Source organism: Coffea arabica, chromosome 2c, assembly GCF_036785885.1.
Source record: "Coffea arabica cultivar ET-39 chromosome 2c, Coffea Arabica ET-39 HiFi, whole genome shotgun sequence".
NCBI lineage: Eukaryota > Viridiplantae > Streptophyta > Magnoliopsida > Gentianales > Rubiaceae > Coffea > Coffea arabica.
The window spans coordinates 20,027,869-20,047,103 of NC_092312.1; the positions used below are offsets into that span (position 1 = coordinate 20,027,869).

Sequence of the window (19,235 nt, forward strand, 5' to 3'; positions counted from 1 at the left end):
TTTAGGGCTTGAACTGTTTCTACCAGCAACTATGGTTTGTCAATCACTCATGGCAGATACTAGCCCCCATTGGTACTAATGTCAATTAGCCCTAGCTGCAGTGATGGCTAATGCATTTTTCCCCCTTTTTCTCTCTTTTACTTGATTTGCAAAAGATAAAGTTGGCTTTGTTATTATGAAGCTTCAGAAACCTTCCTTAGCAAAAACCTGTTCAGCATGTCTTTGTGACACTTGAACAGCAACGCAGAAGAGCTGAAAATTTTGCCTTCTCTCGGGGATAATCCATGGTTAAGGACGTGGTACTTGATGGTATGATATGTATGGATGGGGTTTCAGACCTTCCAGTTATTATAATACTTCATCTATATTTTTTAACCTGATTTTTATTAAAACAACGTGGAAAATCATTGCCCATCTTAAGCAATAAGGCAGAATTGACATTGCATCAAGATATGCCTTGAACTTCTGGGTCCGTTTGGCTGTTTTTGAGTAATCTGCTTGCTGTTATAGTATTTGTCACTTTTTAGCGCTAAAACCTTGTGAATTGAGTGTTCAATGAATATATGTTCAATGTGATTGATGCTACTCTTGAAGCAGTGGGATCTTTTTACCAGTTGTGATTTCTACAATGTTCTATGTTTACTACAACGCATGTCGTCTTTCTCCCTTCTTCATTTCTTGGGAAGAGAAAGCGGGAGGTATGTAAGCTTTTCATGTTTCTGCTATATCTTTAAACATCATGTCTCGCCAGCTCACCATGCTTTGTTCTTTTCTCTTCTGGTGTTATCTTCAGCTGTTGAGCTCAGTCACAACGCATGTATCCTTTGCATCGAACTACCTTCTTTTCTCCTTTATGTCAGTCGATTGTTGATATTAGCTACAATTTGGTAGCTTAACAGCATCATCAATTAAAAATCTTGGGAACTTTGTGTTTTGATTTAAAGCATGTCTAAATTGATTGCTAAATATCCATACAATAGGTAGTAATGTTATTGTCACTTGAATTTATCACTGCCTTTTGTCTTTTAATAGGTTCTCTTTCAACAAGATGCAAAAAACAAAGAAGGAAAAGAATCTTGATTATCGAAACTTGCATTTCACTGTCCAATTCAATCTCATTTTTATTTTTTTTTCCAAAAATAGTTGTAGAGGCTCCTTTTCCCTAGAGGTACTCGACTTTCTAAAGTTTATTTGGCATTATTTGCCGATACCAACTGGAGTAACAAATTTGCTTGCATTTAAGTGATTTACTCTATCCAAACACCTTTTTATCTCACATACATCACATCAAAATAGTGCTACAGTATTTTTTTTAAAAAAAAATTATTCCAAATAATCTACTATCCAAACACACCCAGAAAAAGAGAGGCAGAAAATAGTTTAAATATGTTTATCTGGAAAAGGATAATGATGGAAATTTATGCTTCAGAATTATGGTTGTCATTGGATAAAGCTAGTAAAAGACGCTGAATGTAAGTAGCCAATCATCAGTTTTTTGGCTAAGTCTTTGTTGGGGTTTGATCCTGTCGACTCTGAATTGTATTCTTTGGACATATTTGAATTTGTCTTCCTTTGATTTCTTTTGGTTGGCACAATCTATGGAGCTATTAAGATATTTGTATCCCTGAATGCACATCTAAAATTCTTATGGAATTTATGAAGACATATTAGTGGTGTGGCAGTTTCTATCCTTGATGGATATCTTGTTTCCATATAAAACAACACATTTAGTATTTGGTGTATATTGTATTGTCCCGACTCATGAGTGTTTAATCTCTCTGGAAATCTGGTCATTAAGATAGGTTGTGAAATATTAAGGGTGGATGTTCTCTCATGTTTTGATTAATTTTGCTTTTAGTTGGATTGCTAGTTTGCATGATTCTAAATTGCTATACATGGTAACAGGGGGTTTCTGCCACTGTTTACGGGATGAATAGTTTGGCCGCTTCTTTAAGTGATGTTAGCTATCATGTCTATGCATGATGCTTCAGTCTTTTGTGCCTCTTTGAAACTCATGCAGGTTGCTGATAAATCTTCTCAGCATTCGTGCAGCTAAGGGATGTGAGCCACTGGATAGATTGTATCGCTTAAGGTTCTCATCTGGTTTGGTTGCATATTCTTCCTGGAAAACCATATTGGATCAAACAACAGTGAGAACCAGCATTGAGTACGGTTCCTCATATATCCTTTAGTCTGTTCACCATGGTTAAAGGGTTCCTTTTGACCTGACAGTAGATTCTTCTTATATCTCATGATTAACAAAATATGACAAATAACACAGAATTAGTATTAAATATCTGCTAGTCTTTGCAATGTCAAAAAGAAATAACTGTAGCCAATGATATTGGATTAAAACTTGAAATTGCAAAGCTATTGGGGCTTCAAGCATTTCTTATTGCCACTGCCTTCTAATTGCTTAGGATAAAATGCAGGTGTGGACCAGCATAGAGTGCCTGTTGATGGCAGTAATCTATTTAACACTCGCAAACATGATAGATTGTTGTCTAGATTAACATGCTAAGTTTAATCCCTTAAGATTGGTCATATGCAGTCTCTTGGTATTTTAACATGCCTATTGGTTTATAAGTTGGAGAGTTTTCTGGAAAAAGTTGCCCGCAAAGTACTTTTGTAAATTAGTCTGAAACTGGATGCCTATGTCCAGTCACGCGATTTGCTCTTCTTGCTTCCCATGGTTGTTTGCTTTCATCTGGTATAAAAATCAAAACTGTAGTTTTCTTGTAACTGGCACAAACTCAATGATGTCTTCAAATAATTGGATCTCTCCTGTTTTTTATCAGAAAGGATGGTTCCAGTAATACATGTTCTCTTTATATGTTATTTCAATAGGTCAATTTGCACGTTGATGAATCCATTTGTTTGTGCTACATTTATTGTTATTGGATGTTTAATGGAAGCTTGTATGATGCTTCTGTTATGTGGATACATCAGAAGTTCAGTTCTCCTTAATTCATTTCATAAGTATCCAAGTTGGCTGTTTATTCTGATGTATAGGCTTTGTCTGATCCTGAATAACCAAGAGTTCCTGCTGACTGCCTCCTGGCATAAGTGGACAATTTATATGTCGTACTTGGTTTTCTACGCTTTTAGACCAAAATATTGATACTAGTTTATTATTTAGTACTCACTAACAGATCAAATAAAGTCGCTTGGCTAACAATTCACATGGTAGCTTTCAGTAAGTAAACAGGATTTCAAACATAAAAGTAGGATTACCGGAATGAAAGTGCTTGTGGTAACAACTAGATTAACTTATTAATAACCTTATGTCAAAATACTCCCTTTCCTCCTCACCCCCACCCGATAAAAAAAGGCTCCTAATCTTAATTCAGATTGTATGTGAAGTAATTATGATTATATCTCAATATAGACATTTCTAAAAGGGAACTGATGTCACAAATTGAGAGTTACAGTGATCTCAAAGTCATTAAATGATTTTGAACTTCTGGTTGCGGAAACATTAGCCAGTTGTCAAATGGGAAGACACTTGTTTACAATTCCTACTTTTACGGCGTCCTTTTTTTCTTTTTTCTTTTTCGCCACGGCGTTCAAAACAAGGTGAATACATGAAATGTTCTGAACACTCACTTTCATCTATCTCCTCTCTCTCTATGATGCAGAAGATTTATTTGGCCTCATCAGATAGATTTCGAATCGATTTGTGACTCAAATTCGTTGAAGAACTTGCCAACAAGGTATTTTTTCTTCTATACATTTTCATCAGCACAAGCATTTATCTTGAAATCAAGCATAGATGTTTGCTTGTGTCTATGAAAATCTAGGTCTTTCATTATAATCTTAAGTGCTATATCTTTTCACTGTTGTAAAATTTTATTTAGCTGTTTTACACAACCGTGGGGGATGATCTTGCACACGAGACATTTAATTTGGAAAATTTCTTGCTTTGGGATTTTTCTCCAATTGTATTTTCAAAGTAGAATTTCCATGTGAAATGATGTGAATGTTCTTTCTAATGTGATATAGGACACTCATTGGCTTGTGCTTATGTGATGCCAGATAAACACTTAACATGCAAAAACAGTGGTTACTGAAGCCAGTCAATGGTCAACAAGAAAGCTACCCTTCATATGATGGATTTGTGTTTCCTCCTAAGTTTTTCCTGGATATGTTGCCTTTTGGAGTGCAAGGACCTGATAAGCCTCTTCTATTGACTGAACATAACGAGGGTAAGAAAATAGACAATTTTGTTGGTACTGGTGAACATTTAAATGTTGTGCAAAGTTCAGATAATGAAATTGAAGGTGGTGGAGGGGTAAAAGAAACTTCACACAAGCGGATAAAATGGACAGATGATATGGTAAAGCTTCTGATTACTGCTCTTTCCTACACTGGAGAGGATGATGTTGCAGTTCAGCGTTTTAGATTTGTGAGTTGCCCAAAGGCAGGCAAGTGGAGAGCTATCTCAAACGTCATGGTACAAAGAGGTTATCATGTAACACCACATCAATGTGAGGATAAATTCTATGATTTGAGCAAAAAATACAGAAGGCTGAATGATTTACTAGGCAGAGGTACAGCTTGTAAGGTTGTAGAGAACCCGAAGCTTATGAACTCAATGGATCTGTCTAAAGAAGTAGTGGCAGAAGTCATGAAGATTCTAAGTAGCAAACAGTTGTTCTTTAAAGAAATGTGCTCATATTATAATGGGAATCGGTTTTTTCTTCCTCATGATCAGTCTCTCCAACATTTAGTTAAAGTGGCTCTTAAAGCTAAAGGCAAGCTCTCTCAATATGTGAGTCATGAGCTGCCTGCAAAAAGAAGGAGAGAGCTTGAAGATTTTGGAGTTTCAGGTTTCAGGAGTGCTTCTGATTGCAATAGAAAATCAGCATATCATCTATCAAACGAGCAGACTGATCCGATTTCTCTTACGAACGAGGGTGGTGAGGGAGACCGGTCTCAGGATGATTGGATGACATCTCGCTTACTGCACTTGGAGGAGCAGAAATTGCAAATACAGGAGCAGAGACTCGATCTGGAGAAGTTTCTCAGGGACACCCAACAACAGGACTTGAAGTTGGAAAAGATGAGGCTGGAAAATCAGGTTATGAGGCTTGAGAATCAACGGTTGGCTGTTAAACTGAAATACTGGAAAAGAGGTCCTGATTGAATACTGTCTCAATACAATATTGTCTAGATAATGCAGGCGTCAAATAAGCATAGTAGCATCATCATTGAAATTGATCTTGTTGTTTTGTTGAATGTATTTCACAGGCAGCAAATGAGCATTTGGAAAGTCTTATGCAGCAACTGATGGCAAGTTTTGTAAAGTCATTATCCAGGTTAAGTTTCTGAAGGAACCGGCTTGCTGATGTTTAAGCAGTATCTCCTTTTTCTTTTTGTAGTTGATGTTTCGTGGATTGATTTCTGTAATTTCCTAGCTTGAACTTGTACTTGAATTGGAAAAACCCGGTTTTATCTCGTTGCTATTTCTATAGATATTTGCTTCACTACTACATGCTTCTCGTTGCTATTTCGCGTTGCTATGTGTAGACAAATTTGCCTCAAGTGGATTATATCTTAAAATTCCTGTCGTGATTTGGCAGTTTTGGGTTCTCCATCTCAGTGTCCTATTCCACAATTCTCGTGTCACCATATTGTTTTTTCATTCAGCGCCATTGTTTCCTGTGCTCGATTACTGGTGCGCTATTTTTTTTTTTGGAGTTAATGACACCACGGATGCAGTTTCATACGTAATTCTTGGAATCTGAAATTTTATCTGATTAATTCTCTAAGGCACGGTAGCTATGGAGGACACTGCATTGAAGAAGTCAAAATTAGCCCGTAGTAATTACTGAATAGCTATCTTGATAACTATATTATTGTTGGGTATATACAACTTGGTTCGTAGGAGTGTGTGTTATCTTTTGGTACATTACGGGACGTATTTCTGAAAGGGTAATAGAAATTAGATTTTGTTGAATCCCCCGTTTTTACACATTCACATGCACTCAGGCTCAAACTCGGTCGTATTTCGCATCTGATTAGTTGTCCGTCCGACCGGATGACCAGAAATGTGAATGCTTATATAGTAGTGTAGCTGGCCGACTTATGCGTATGTAGTTTGCAGCAGATCTTTTTCAGAGTGGAAAGAGCGAGTTTGCAGTCGATACTAGAAAGACGAAGAAGAAGCAGAGAGAAAAAGAAAAATAAAGGACATTGACCTGAAATGAACTTCTTCTAATAATTTATCAACTGTCAAAAAACAAGAAATTCGTACACACCCATTCCCAAAAACAGATATTCACCGACTTAAATCAATCACCGGTAAATCCCGCATTTCTTTTCACTGCTAGTGCTAGCAGCATCCCCCGTTCCCACCCTATAGATAATATTATTGAAAAATATATCATGAGTTGCTAGAATTTATAAAACGTCGTCCATCCTATTCCTTTTTGCTTTCTTCTTTTGTTTCTTCTGCAACATTTGTATCCTTGGCTGGTTCCTCAGCCGGCTTGCTCTCAGGAACGGCCTCTGCTGCCTCAGCTTTTGGTTCTTCAGCTTTTTCTGCTTTTGGTTCTTCAGGTGTTTCTGATTTCGGCTCTTCCGGGGTTTCTGCTTTTGGTTCTTCAGCCTTTTCTGTCGTGGATGGCTCGGCTGGTGCCTTTCAACACACACACACACGTAAAATTAAAAAATAAAAAATAAAAAAAGAGAGAGAGAGAGACTTTCGGATCATATCATTTGCATTTACAAAGTAGCTAGATCATAATACATGCTGAGGGCATCTAAATCCTGTACGTAATAATGCGTTCGTTGAACAAAGAATTAGTGAGAGATTGCTGCTTTTCACTTACTGCCTCTGCGGGAGCACTTTCCTCAGCCTTCTTTTCTTCCAGGGCGGGGACCTGTGGCACCTCGGTGGTGGTCTCCTCCTTGGCTGGCTCCGGTGGTGGAGCTGTAGCCTCTTCCTTCATGCCCTTTTGAACGCTAGCACAGGCACCCATTTTTTTTTTCTAGTATTTCTTCAACGACAGATGCAGAAGCAATCCCTTCCTCTCTCTCTCTCTCTCCCTTTCTTTGATGCGCAGGCAAACCTTTCTCTCGCAAATTTGGCTTTGAGGAGAGAAAGATTGAGCAAGTTACTCAAGAGAGAAAAGGAGATTACTCAAATCACGGTGATCGAATCATTGGTAAACTCGAGTTTATATAGGGGCACGATTTGCTGTTTCCGACATTCTATCCACGGTGAGGAAAATTTTCAGGGAGCCATGCCAAATACAGCTAATTTTTATTTGGCCTAAATGTGCTATTAAACGACAACCATCAAACAAGCCCATTAAATACGATTGTATTGAGGCTATAATTCCAGTACGATGAAATAGAGGTCGTAAATCCGAGTGGCCTCGTGTAGCATTTAAACTTGACTGAATGCCTAATAAAGTGCAGGAATTGGTTAAAGCGACTAAAATAGTACAAGGTGAGCTCTAAAATCTGGTCAAAATAATAATTAAGTAAAGGCTCCAAGGTCACAAGTGTTTGCTACAGCTAACCATAAAAAGAACTCTGTAATTTAAGAAGGATCGAGCCTTTAACCGTTTAAAGGGATTTGCTGTGCTGTTACAATAATGCTTCAAGTCTCCATAGCCAACACGTAGGAGTAGTCAATGTACATATTGGGCAAATTTAATCATGTTGTTGTTAAAATTGCTTTTAGTTTTCATCACTTTGATGTTATCTTTTGTTTGTGGAAATAGATGAATTTTTTCTGTCTTGAAGGCCAAATCCAAATTGAATTGGATGAAACTTAATTAGTGCTTGTTCTTAACAGCTTCTGATTTTGAACGAGCTAATTAATTTTGTAGAATTGATTCTTGAAAGCCACATTTCTAAAATGAACTTATGTGTTCTCGTTTGTTGTTACAAAAGCCATTCTACTGAATGTATAGGTGTCCTTAAAAAAGCTGATTTTGGCAAATTAATGCCTAAATGGTCCTTAGAACAGGTAATTGATTCTTGAAATGCTGAAAAATCAATTAATAATTTTGTGCTGATTTAATAATTTTTTAAATAATTAATTACTTTACTTATAGAAACTAGCTGTGACTATTGAGTAAATTACATTGCAGGTGAGAGACATATGGCAGAATAAGTTATCTAACTTGTAGTAGGTACTTTAGTAATTATTCTAAAATTATGAGGGTATTTTTATTTGTACAAAAAAAAAAAGTCTATAATCAGAATCCAAAAGCAACTCCAAACCCGCTTCTGATTTTCAGCTTTTTTTAGACAAAAAAAAAAATCTAAAATTAGATCTTTAAATCAATTAAGAACACGACAAAATAACTTTTTGCAAATGCAGAAGCTAAAATCAGTCAGTTTAGAACAGACTCTTAATCCGTATAGTTTTTGAGAAAAATGCTACCTATAACAATTAATGAAGGAGACTTTACAGAAAACCCATGCTATGGGATATGATTAAGCATAGCAGAAAATTAATTGATTGTAATCCATGTCCGAAAAGTTTCTATTTAACATGGACCTGGGGAGGGGAATGTTGTCCAGTAGAAGGACTGTAAGTGAATAGGAAAAAAAAAAAAAAAAAAAAAAGGACTGGGCCCCAATTAACCCTATATATATATATATATATATATATATATATGTATATATATATATATATATATATATATATATATGAAACCGCATACATCATCAAATACATCATCCCCTGCGTCATCAATGCCATTAGGTATCCGACTAGCTCTCGTGTTCTAGGAGGATATCTATGTGCAACCTAATCAAAACACAGTCCCATTGCAATTGCATCTCCTTGTTAAATGTCGGTGCAATCTTGGTTTCTTTCATATTTGCTAGCTTGTTATTATATTATATGTATCATATATGTTCCCATCCCATAATTCCACCTCTTCAACTCCGTCTCTACCCTGTCAAACCCTAAAAAGTGGTTCGAATGGCAACCATGAGCAAAGTGGGTGACGGGTTGAAGGCAACAATCCTAATGGTGGTGGTACAGGTAATTTTTTCAGGGATCAATATTATGTATAAACTCGCAGCCACTGATGGGATGGATCTCAGGGTTTTGGTGGCTTATCGTTTTCTTTTTGGCGCTGCTTTCATTGTTCCCGTTGCATTCTTTCTTGAAAGGTCCGAAATCATATTTGTAACTGCTAATGTTTACTAATATAGTTTTCCTTCTCTTTGACGTGTTATATATGTTTTACCTGAATTAGATTCTGGAGTTCATGCTATCATTTCTTGATTGATACCGTTCAGTCATGCTGATTTTCTGGAGTTAAAACTTCATGAAGATTTTTAATGTTCATCACCACCATTTAAGTTTGCTTGCATGGCTCGTGGAGCATTGGAGGGTTTTGTGGAAACCTTTGTTAATATTTTGCAAATCTACGGTTTTTGTTCAAAATTGTTAGAAATCAACTTTTTTCACATGTTCAGCAAATTATGTGTCCATATTTTGCAGAAACAACTTTTGGTGCACTTAGCAACTCCCGTTCTAATTGAAAATTGTTCGGGAAATCGAACTTTTCTCTCAAAACAAATTCAAAAGGGGCCTTATTTTTCGTTTTCGAATTAGAGCTAGAGGATTGTGCTGTATAGATATATTTTTTTTTTGTCTAGTTTCTCAAATTGAAGTTCCCAATTTCTTTATTCTCAAAGTCCAACATATTACTATTAAACACCTCGATCATGACAAAGTTCTAATATGGCTACCTTGATCCTGTACTGAATATTGCAGGAAAAAGAGGCCAAAACTGACCTGGAAAGTGTCCTTATTCGCGCTTCTTTGCGGGTTATTTGGGTAAGTTGAAATAGTTCTATGTTCAACCAATGATTTTGGCTCAATGGCCACCACTAAAGTCTATAAGGCTTGGTGGAATGGAAGGTCAAGGTTCAACCTTACGTTTCAGTTTCCATCAATTTTTCCGTTGGCCTCTTTAGATATCCCTTTTTTCTAGTATAGAATAAATATAGATCCATCGTATCCAGAAAAAAAAAAAAAAAAAAAAGAAAGAAAGAAAGAAAGAAGAAGAAATAGTTCTGTGTTTTTTTTTTTGTCAAAAGAAATAGTTCTATGTTCTGTGGAGTACAATTATTCGTTTTCAACTCGGAAGCTTTACTTCATGGTGTTCTTTTAACACGTGGAAACTCCTATGAAAAGCACGGACCTACCAACCTATACTACTGTAGTTAGCCAACCGTACCAATGCAACACCTCAGTGCAGGTGCTCATTCTAGCATACATTACCAATGCAACTCAATTTCAGGTTCCCATTCCTACATGCATTATTTGCCCTTCTGTTTATTGGGTTAGAGTTTTTACCATATACCTCATAAGAAAGATTCACTCTTCAGTGTTCTTGTTCATAGTCATAGCCTCAAGATTGTTAGTTATTCCAAAAATGTTGGTGTGGAGATAATCTCTAAAGGGCTTGTTGTTGGTAGCTTAAACTAGAACTAGAAATTCTTAGGCTAGAACTCGAATTTATTATCATGGATCGTTTAATTCGCTTACGATATCATCAATGGTTTCTACACTAGCTGAATACTTAGTCTTATCTCTGACAGTTCTAACTTTTGTAACTAATTTGGTGGAAAGTACAAGAGGCATACCGCTTTGGAACTGAACACTGGTTGAGTTAATATGGTAATGTATAGATTCACTAAATCATGGAATTTCTCATGTATTTGTATGAGAGATTTAGATTGTAAAATAACGAATTATAACACCCCAAATAATTTTTTTTAAAAAAAACCATTAGTGATATGTTTCCTTTTTCGTCTATCCACTAAAATTGTTTGGTTTTGTTTGCTGCAGTGGCGCACTGGGGCAGAATCTGATGTTAGAAAGCTTGGTACTTACGTCTGCAACATTTGCTGCAGCTATGGTCAATCTGATACCTGGTATTACCTTTATAGTAGCCGTTTGTTTGAGGTATGTGCCTCTCGAGTCGCTATGATTATAGATTCTTTTTATTCATTTCTTGACTTGATTTTTTGACTTCTAATTGTAGCTGGAACAATTTCCATCCTGATTTGTGGTTTCATTGAGATTAACTTTTCCTACATTTCAGGTTGGAAAATTTAGGGTGGCATACACTGGCAGGTAAAGCAAAGGTGTTGGGAACATTGATGGGCATTGGCGGAGCAATGTTGTTTACATTCTATAAAGGCCCGAATATCACAATTTGGGAAACAAACTTTAACCTTATGAAAATAACTAGTCATCATCCATCCCATGCTGCTGAAAGTGGTAACCTCGCACTTGGTGTTATCCTGGCAATAGTCAGTTGTGTCTTCTACTCCCTCTGGTTGATTATTCAGGTGAGCTCGAGAAAATTAACTGTAACTAAGATCAATTATTACCGCTTCTTTAATTCTTGCAATATACTACAATTTTGATTTTGTAATTGACTTTCTGCGTTTCATATTCTGTTTCTTGAAAAAGGCCAAGGCAGCTGCAGTGTACCCATGTCCTCAATCATTTACGGCACTCGTGGTTTTCTTTGCATCACTTTTAGGTACTGTTTCTGCACTTTGCATGCAGCGAGACTGGAGTCAATGGAAGTTAGGATGGGATATTAGGCTCCTAACAGTAGCATATGCGGTAGGTCAATACTAAGACAAAATTGAACATCAACTATTTCTGGCAAAATATTGAAGTTTTCTGTTCGTTTAACATGCAATCATATGATCACATGCTTCGTGCTGCTTAATTTGCAGGGGATTGTGGGCTCAGGAATCATGTTCGTAGTGATTGCTCAAGTTGTAGGAATGAGAGGTCCAGTGTTTGCGTCAGTTTTCAACCCACTGCTGCTTATATTTGTTGCAATAGTCGGATCACTTGTACTGGATGAGAAGCTGTACTTGGGAAGGTACGTTTGTCACACACAAAAATGTGCCAACTTTCTTCTTTATCATGTACTGTATCCACCTCAATGTCAATTGCCAAATATATACATATATATAGTTTATATGTATATGCTTGATGGTGGCTAAGGTTGCCACTACTATGTTTTCAAGAAAGAAAAATAGAAATGCTGAATTGCCACCATGCAAGATCATCAACTCCAATATTCATTTTTCCCGGAAGAGCAGTTTTATGAAATTTTACGTGTCTTAGTCGCGGGATTCTATATAACTAGTTCTACTAACACTTTTGTGTGCTACAGCTTGCTTGGAGGCATCCTCATAATTGCTGCGTTATTTGTTGTCTCGTGGGGAAAAAGCAAAGAGATTAAAAAGATTACTCAACCGGTGCCAGAAGAGGACACGAGCATTGAGGATCAAGAAAGAGAGAAAAGCAGTGACAGGAATAACGATCAGTTGGTGCAAGAACAGAAGAACGTCAGTATTGAAAGTCATGCAGACCAAATCGAGATTACTGTTACTATCCCGAAGAAGTAGATGATTGTTGGTCATTATATAGTCCTAGATTTAAAATGTGAAAAAGGGAGAAAAAAAACCTAATAAAAAAAAAGGTTAATGAACTGTTGGGGGTTATCTTTTTTAGGGGTTTCAAATCGTCTGGGGGACTGTTACATTTGATTTTTGCCTGTTGTACACTAGCTACGCAGGGGAAACAATTTTGTTGTTATATGCTGTGACCAATTATTTTCTCTCAAATTTGAGATTTTGTCTATTAATTTAATCTCCACTTCAACTGACGTTGTGGGAGAAATCATTTCCTGCCTATAGATGAACTTTTGTGTTAAATAATTGAAACGATGAACAGAAATGATATTTGGACTAAAGATTGACCTATTTATGTGGGAAATTAAGTTTAAAAAGGAAAAACATGATAATTCTTTTTTTTTTTTGGGAAAATTGCTTTTTTTCCCCATGTATGTTGGTTCTCTATGACCTTACATCAAGTAAAAGCATTTAGTACTGGTTGTCCTAAGTTCTGTAATACTGATTGACTTTTTTTTTTTTTTGAGCACACTGATTGATGTTGTACTTAGATTGACGGATACGTGCAATATATACCGAAGGTAAACCCAAACCTACACTACCAATTGTAAATACTACTATCTTTTGAGGGTTGATCTTTCAACTATATCCAGATTTCTACTTTGGTATCTAAATTCCAAAGTGAGTCACTTTAATACTTAGAATACAATATTCATTTCAATTAAGTCAAATTACTTCACTTGAGTCTTTAAAATATAAACGTTTTGCTAACACCTATGGTAAGTATGGTAGCATTTTGGAGGCTATTCAAATTAGGACTCTCAATCCAAATTTCTAAACCGAGTTTTGACAAACCCAAATTTGACTCACAAATTAAATAGAGTTTTTCGACTTTTGGACTCGAGCCTAAATTAGAAGGTTAAAGCCCAACTCATACTTTTATAAGGGTTTCGAGTTTAAACCTGGTTCAACCTAAACTCATAAATAAATACATAATTATATATAATGTATATTTGATAATTATTAATTACTATAAATTTACATATAAATTATTAATACTAATATTTTATGTTGTAATATGTATATTATAAATTATAAATATTATTATATATTTTATGTATATAATTATACTTATACACAAGTTGGGCTCAATTGGATTTGACTCTAATAAAGCCTATGCTCAACTCACATTTAATTCAGGCATAATATTCAGATACAACCTCCATCCTGTCAAATTAGACTCGCGGGGTAGCTCGAGCCCATTAACAATCCTATTCAAAATCTATTGAACAAATTTAACGCATCCTCTCCTAAATAGTAGATGCTCAACATCTCCAGAAAGAAGGGTACGTATTACAATTGTAATTATCAATTGTGAGGGACATCAATGGGGCAAACTTTAATGTTCCTATTTTATTACTGAGGTGAAAGGTAAGCAATGAAGTTACCTCATGTAAGATCCATAGACAAATGGAGAACAATTTTGAAGATAAAAATCTGTTTGCCACTGAAATTCTTTTCTAAAACTGCTCCTACAACGTTAAGAATTCTAACATAGCATTGCCATAACCTTGGGGATCCAAATTTCAAAACTAAAATCCCACAATACACATGACCATGTCCTGAATTCACAGGATCTCATCTGTGCAGATAACATGGTAAGCATTTGTAAGCGCTGGATTTTGTATATAGGAAATGAATTATGAAGATCTGTCTTGTGATAAAAAAAAAAAAAATTCAAATGTGTGCACTATTATTTACATTTTCACAGAATACAAACATTTAAACCATTTCCCTACCACAACAAAGCAAAGCATATCATGTATTTTCGATCCACATTGTTGCCCTTGCATAAGTGAAATGGTTTCGTCAGTTTTGATTTCCATCGTCCATTTAAAGCGTGAACCAAAACGGAATTGAAAAGTACTTGGAATAAATACTACTACTTCTTAAGTGTTGTAAAATTAATAAAATGAAATACTATAATAGGAATTGAAATATTAGGGGAATGAGTAGAGGAATGAAGAATGATTTTCTTATATTCCAACTAATACAAAAGTCCTTCCAAAGGGTGTCAATGTACCTTTATATATAGGTACTACAAGATTAAAGGAATATCAATCCTATTAAACACCCACTATTACAAGAATATGAAAAAACTTATGAAACGGTTTCTTCACTACATGAGTAGATTTATGGATTGTAACTTCTATATATAATATAGTCATAAATCATGAATTAATCCTCTTGGGAATACAAAGGAACATCCACATTTTAAATTATTTCATAACATTAAGGCCTTACTTTATGTACTTTCTGGTTCCAATCTCTCTAACCAAAAATATCAAAGAATCCCTCCAAGGAAAACAGAAAATCAATTGCTTCAGTTGGGTTTTGGAGAGAGGGATAGAAGGACTAAAGTGGGTCCTGGTGGTGGCGGCGGCGGCAGCGGAATGCCAACAAGCTTTAGCAAGCTAAACGGGTGGAAGGTTTGCGTGTGTTTGGACAGTAAATTATTTTGAGACAATTTTATGAAAAAATATTGTAGCATTTTTTTGATATGATATATGTGAGATAAAAAAGGTGATTAAAAAATGTGTTGATAATGCAAGCAAGTTAATGTGTGTGAATAAGGTGAAAATAATGTGTAATCCAAACACTCCGTTGCCTTGTTTTAGAAAGGTATGTCTGACAATATTGTTTATTAGTTGTAACTCATTATGTCCATCGTTTAATACTTCTTTTTGAGTTTTTATCTTATGTGCATTGCTTAAAATCAGTAGTTTATGATGTTTTTGACAATTTCATGAAGTTTTGTATCTTTTATCAGCTTGGACGAGTTTCAATGAATACTTTGACGCTCGTATTAGGCTAAGGTTTGCGTGGCTTTTCGATGTAAAATTTATTCTTAAACATGAAAGTGGTTCATCAAATGATTTATCTAGGTTTTGACCCAAAAAAAAAGGATTTATCTAGGCCTTGTGTGTATTTTTATTTGTTATACCATAATCTACGTGGTTCTTGGTTGCTATGCCTTAATTCGTGATTATGTGATTTCTTTTTGCTGAGTGGATGTTGTCAAATTTCCCATTTAAGAAAAGAAAATTTAACACCTCCTACATTAGAATATTCTAATGTCATTATCAGAATGGCACTTTTTTTTTTGTCAGCAATGATACATTTGTATAACCTACTCTATCCTAATCTAGGAGAGAGGGGGAGCCTAAGAAGGCTGTAGTAGGGGGTTAGTGGCTATATAGGCCCAATTAAATCAAAAGAGTGCTCTGGCACAACCCTTAGATTTTTTTCATTGCAGGTAAAGTTTGAACCCTCGCCTACAGTCCAAGCAGGGACTTAAACCCCTTCCTGATGGCCACTGAGCCGTTGGCCCAGCGGTTATCAAAATGGCACTTCAAATGGCCTGGGTGGTGGGATGGAGGAAAATCCTGATCAACTCAAATTGCAAAGCAGCAATTGACCTCATCACTAGCATCAATGCATAGGATGGGTACGTAGCAACAATTCTGGAAGATATTATGAGTTTATTTAAAATAATTACTGTAACGCATTTTATGACGTGATATATGTAAAATAAAAAAATATATTAAAATTTGTATTTATAATGCAAGTAGATTATTTTTTTCTCAAATCATCCAATCCAAACACACTCAGGCCTTGCAAAAGGTTTTGAGCTTGGCATATTCCTTGTTGTGCCTAGATCAGTTAATGTAGGAAATCATACGTTAACACATTTTATAACAAAACCACTTAATGACATAGAATAGGAAAATAACTTCCCAGTTTGGCTAACAGAAGCTGCAAAAAATGATAGGAGGGCCGAGACCCCTTTTTTGTAATTAACTTTTGTACTTTCAAGTGTTAATATATATATATATACACACACACACAAATATTGATGTTTGTTGAAAAACATGTCATTATCATCGTTCTTGTTTTTCATTTTAGGAAGAAAATGCCAAAATTACATTAGAAAATGCTCCTCTTCAAGTTCTTTCAGGTTATTTGGGTAAGTCGAAATACTTCTCCTTTTTTTTTTGGGTGTTTCTACAACATGATTTTTTCCTACAAAAAACTCTTCACGAAATCTTGGACTTAGCTAGCGAAAATGAACTCACTCATGAAATTTGCATTATCCAATGTACGCTTATCTACGTGGCATTATCCAACAAACACTTAAGTGAGATTACAATATTCCTAATTTCATTATTTTATTAATTATTTTTTGAAATTTTTTGAAATTAGGAATATCATAATCGCACTCTACTTTTCTGTTAATCTCATTTCCACTATTATTTTTATCATAAAGTTTTCATGTATTAGACTATATGATAAAATAAATTATGAAAGTGTAATTAATATTTAAAAAAAAGAGATTACTATCTCTCTGCACGTAATCACTTGCAATTAGACCATGGTGTGAAAAAGCATGGACAAGAACTTGATGCGGTTGTGTTTTGTGAGTTCTGTTCAATTATTGTACGTGTTGAAATTTTTGATGTGCAAATACATGAAAATATCGTATTGAATATATGTCAAATATTTAATTTTTGTACACTACTTTTATTGCGAATATAACAATGCAAAATAATTGTACATTAAGTAATATAAAATGTACAACAACCAGACTGAATCGCATGAAACCTTAATCGATTCCTTTCCCCGGAAGCATCGAGGCACATTGGAAAGTAGAAATTAGCCCCTATTAAGAAGTTGTTTAGATTAATTTTGTCGGTAAAACTAACTTCAAAATAGAGTTGAAAGATGAACTAAATTATTTAATAATTGAATATAATTTATTTGATAAGAGCTTGTTCAAGTTTGATTCACCAACTAGTGAAGTCAAGATTGAATAGTATTTTATATTTAATAACATTCAAATTCAATAAAAAAGTGATTCAAATTTGATTCGATAAATAAATAATTTAAATTTAAATAAAATTTTAAATTTGTTAAAATAATCAAGTAAATTTGAACGTTAGAACGATGGATTTGATTAAAGTGGTATACCAATGTTTTGAAAATCGGACCGGACCGGCCGGTTCGACAGGTTGAACCGCGAACTGGCCATGGCACCGGTCCGGTTCTATGCTCTGGTTGACTTTGTCAGAGAACAGGTCAAATCCGGTAAAAACCGGAAAAACCGGTGAACCGTGTTGAACCGGATTGAACCGGTTTTTGAGTTTTTCTTTTTTTTTTTTTTTTACTTTTTGCAAAATGCTTCTATTAAGATTCGAACTCAAAACCTTTGTAATAGAAGACCAATGTAGTAACCATTGCACCATCACATCTTATTTGATTTTTTTGATAACTTATTTATATAAAACAAACATCTATATTTCATTTTTCTATTTTTCCTACAAAATCTCATCCTCTCATGACTCTTTCTTTTTAATCTTCAACTCTTTCTTTTCTCTCTCATCTTTTCTTTTATCACTCCATTTTTAATCAAACCTCATTAGTTTTAATTTATTGATGTTTTCTTCTATCTTTTAATTTTGTTTTTGCCCATTAAATTGGAAAAAGTTAAAAAAGAATTATTTTTCTTTAACCCAAATTATTTAATGCCATAACCACTCACTTTTATCTCATTTTTTGTTTCTTATCAAGTTTGCATTTCTATTTTCAATTCTCTTAACTTCTTTCGAACTTCAAACTTTTTTTTTAATTACAATTTTTAAATCTCAAAGACGTAAATTAAAATTTAAATTTATAATATCAAATTCTCATAGACGTGAATTTGTATAATTTCAAAATATTTTGATATTTTTGGGTTGGATTTAAGATTTTTTTGGTAGATATAATTGAAATTGAGATGAAATTTATTTGTTTTAACTTATAATTTAAATAATTTATTTTTGAAAAGGGTTAATCGCACTTTATCCCCTTTAAGTATAGGTCGTTTCTCACTTTACCCCACAACGTTTGTTTTTCCTCAGTTTACCCCTTCCGTCAGCAATTGCACCGTTAAAAACTTTAAGATTTCGAATTTACCGTACAAAAAGGGCCGTTGGTTTTAGCAGACAACAATGCCCCTCAATGGTGTCTGATGCTTTTAGCCTACCTTTTCCCTCAAAGAGCCGTTGGTTGGTTGGTTTTAGCCGTTGGTTGGGTTTTATAAAAGGAGGTATTTTGCACCCAATTTTTCTCATACATTCTCAAAGGTTCCAAAGTTTCTAAAATTTCTCTCCAAAGTTCCTAAAATTTCTCTTTGTCAGCCAAAAGTATCATAAAATGTCACAAAGTGCTTCAAATGATGTTGGAAGATCACCCCAAAAAATGTGTAGATGTGGTAAAGAGGCACCATTGTGCACGTCTTGGACACTTGAAAATCCGGAAAGAAGATTTTACGGCTGCTCAAATTACAATGTAAGAATTTTTCATTAATAATTTGTTAATATTGTCTTTAATTTTGCTCTATACCTGAATTAGTTAGAAAGAGTTTAAACAACTAATTATTTTTTTAATTTAGAACCGACACGCATGTGGGCACTTTGAATGGGTAGATCCTGAAGTATGTAGCCAAACAAAAGAAGTAAGTGCAGTGCTGCAATCTAGATTGCTGGAGCAAAAGGAGAAACTAATGTACTTGCAAAGGAAGCATGAAAAATTGGCAAATGAGCATGAGAAATTGAAAAGCAGATATGAAGCCTTAAAAACAGAAGTCTGCGTCTTACAAGTTGAAAACCAACAATTACAGCAACAATACATGATGGTCAAAGCTGCTCGATTTTCATCATGGAGAAAAACACTAGCCATTACATTTCTGATTGCTAGCATTTTGTATATGT

General features: G+C 34.9%; 3 protein-coding genes across 5 annotated transcripts; 2 read left to right on the plus strand and 1 right to left on the minus strand.

Moving 5' to 3' along the window:
* The first annotated feature begins 58 nt into the window (after window positions 1–58).
* On the plus strand, window positions 59–5,489 carry LOC113722615 (uncharacterized). Of its 3 annotated transcripts, none has more exons than XM_027245893.2 (3): window positions 59–3,713; window positions 4,036–5,135; window positions 5,251–5,489. In XM_027245893.2, exons 2-3 carry the CDS (start codon window positions 4,049–4,051, stop codon window positions 5,259–5,261), a joined length of 1,098 nt encoding a protein of 365 aa, XP_027101694.1. In that variant the 5' UTR covers window positions 59–3,713; window positions 4,036–4,048; the 3' UTR covers window positions 5,262–5,489. The 3 variants fall into 3 exon arrangements, with proteins under 3 accessions (XP_027101694.1, XP_071931166.1, XP_027101700.1); XM_072075065.1 differs by having other exon boundaries at window positions 59–2,167; window positions 3,639–3,713; window positions 4,036–5,489; XM_027245899.2 differs by having other exon boundaries at window positions 4,003–5,489.
* A 706-nt stretch (window positions 5,490–6,195) lies between these two features.
* Window positions 6,196–7,270, minus strand: LOC113722628 (uncharacterized). The gene is made up of 2 exons (XM_027245906.2): window positions 6,834–7,270; window positions 6,196–6,640 (listed from the first exon to the last, which is right to left on the minus strand). Exons 1-2 carry the CDS (start codon window positions 6,981–6,983, stop codon window positions 6,422–6,424), a joined length of 369 nt encoding a protein of 122 aa, XP_027101707.1. The 5' UTR covers window positions 6,984–7,270; the 3' UTR covers window positions 6,196–6,421.
* A 1,464-nt stretch (window positions 7,271–8,734) lies between these two features.
* LOC113726701 (WAT1-related protein At1g68170) lies at window positions 8,735–12,680 on the plus strand. The gene is made up of 7 exons (XM_027250561.2): window positions 8,735–9,141; window positions 9,752–9,814; window positions 10,832–10,948; window positions 11,088–11,337; window positions 11,462–11,620; window positions 11,737–11,888; window positions 12,186–12,680. The coding sequence occupies exons 1-7, from the start codon at window positions 8,948–8,950 to the stop codon at window positions 12,418–12,420; spliced, it is 1,170 nt and encodes a 389-aa protein (XP_027106362.1). The 5' UTR covers window positions 8,735–8,947; the 3' UTR covers window positions 12,421–12,680.
* Window positions 12,681–19,235: the final 6,555 nt, after the last annotated feature.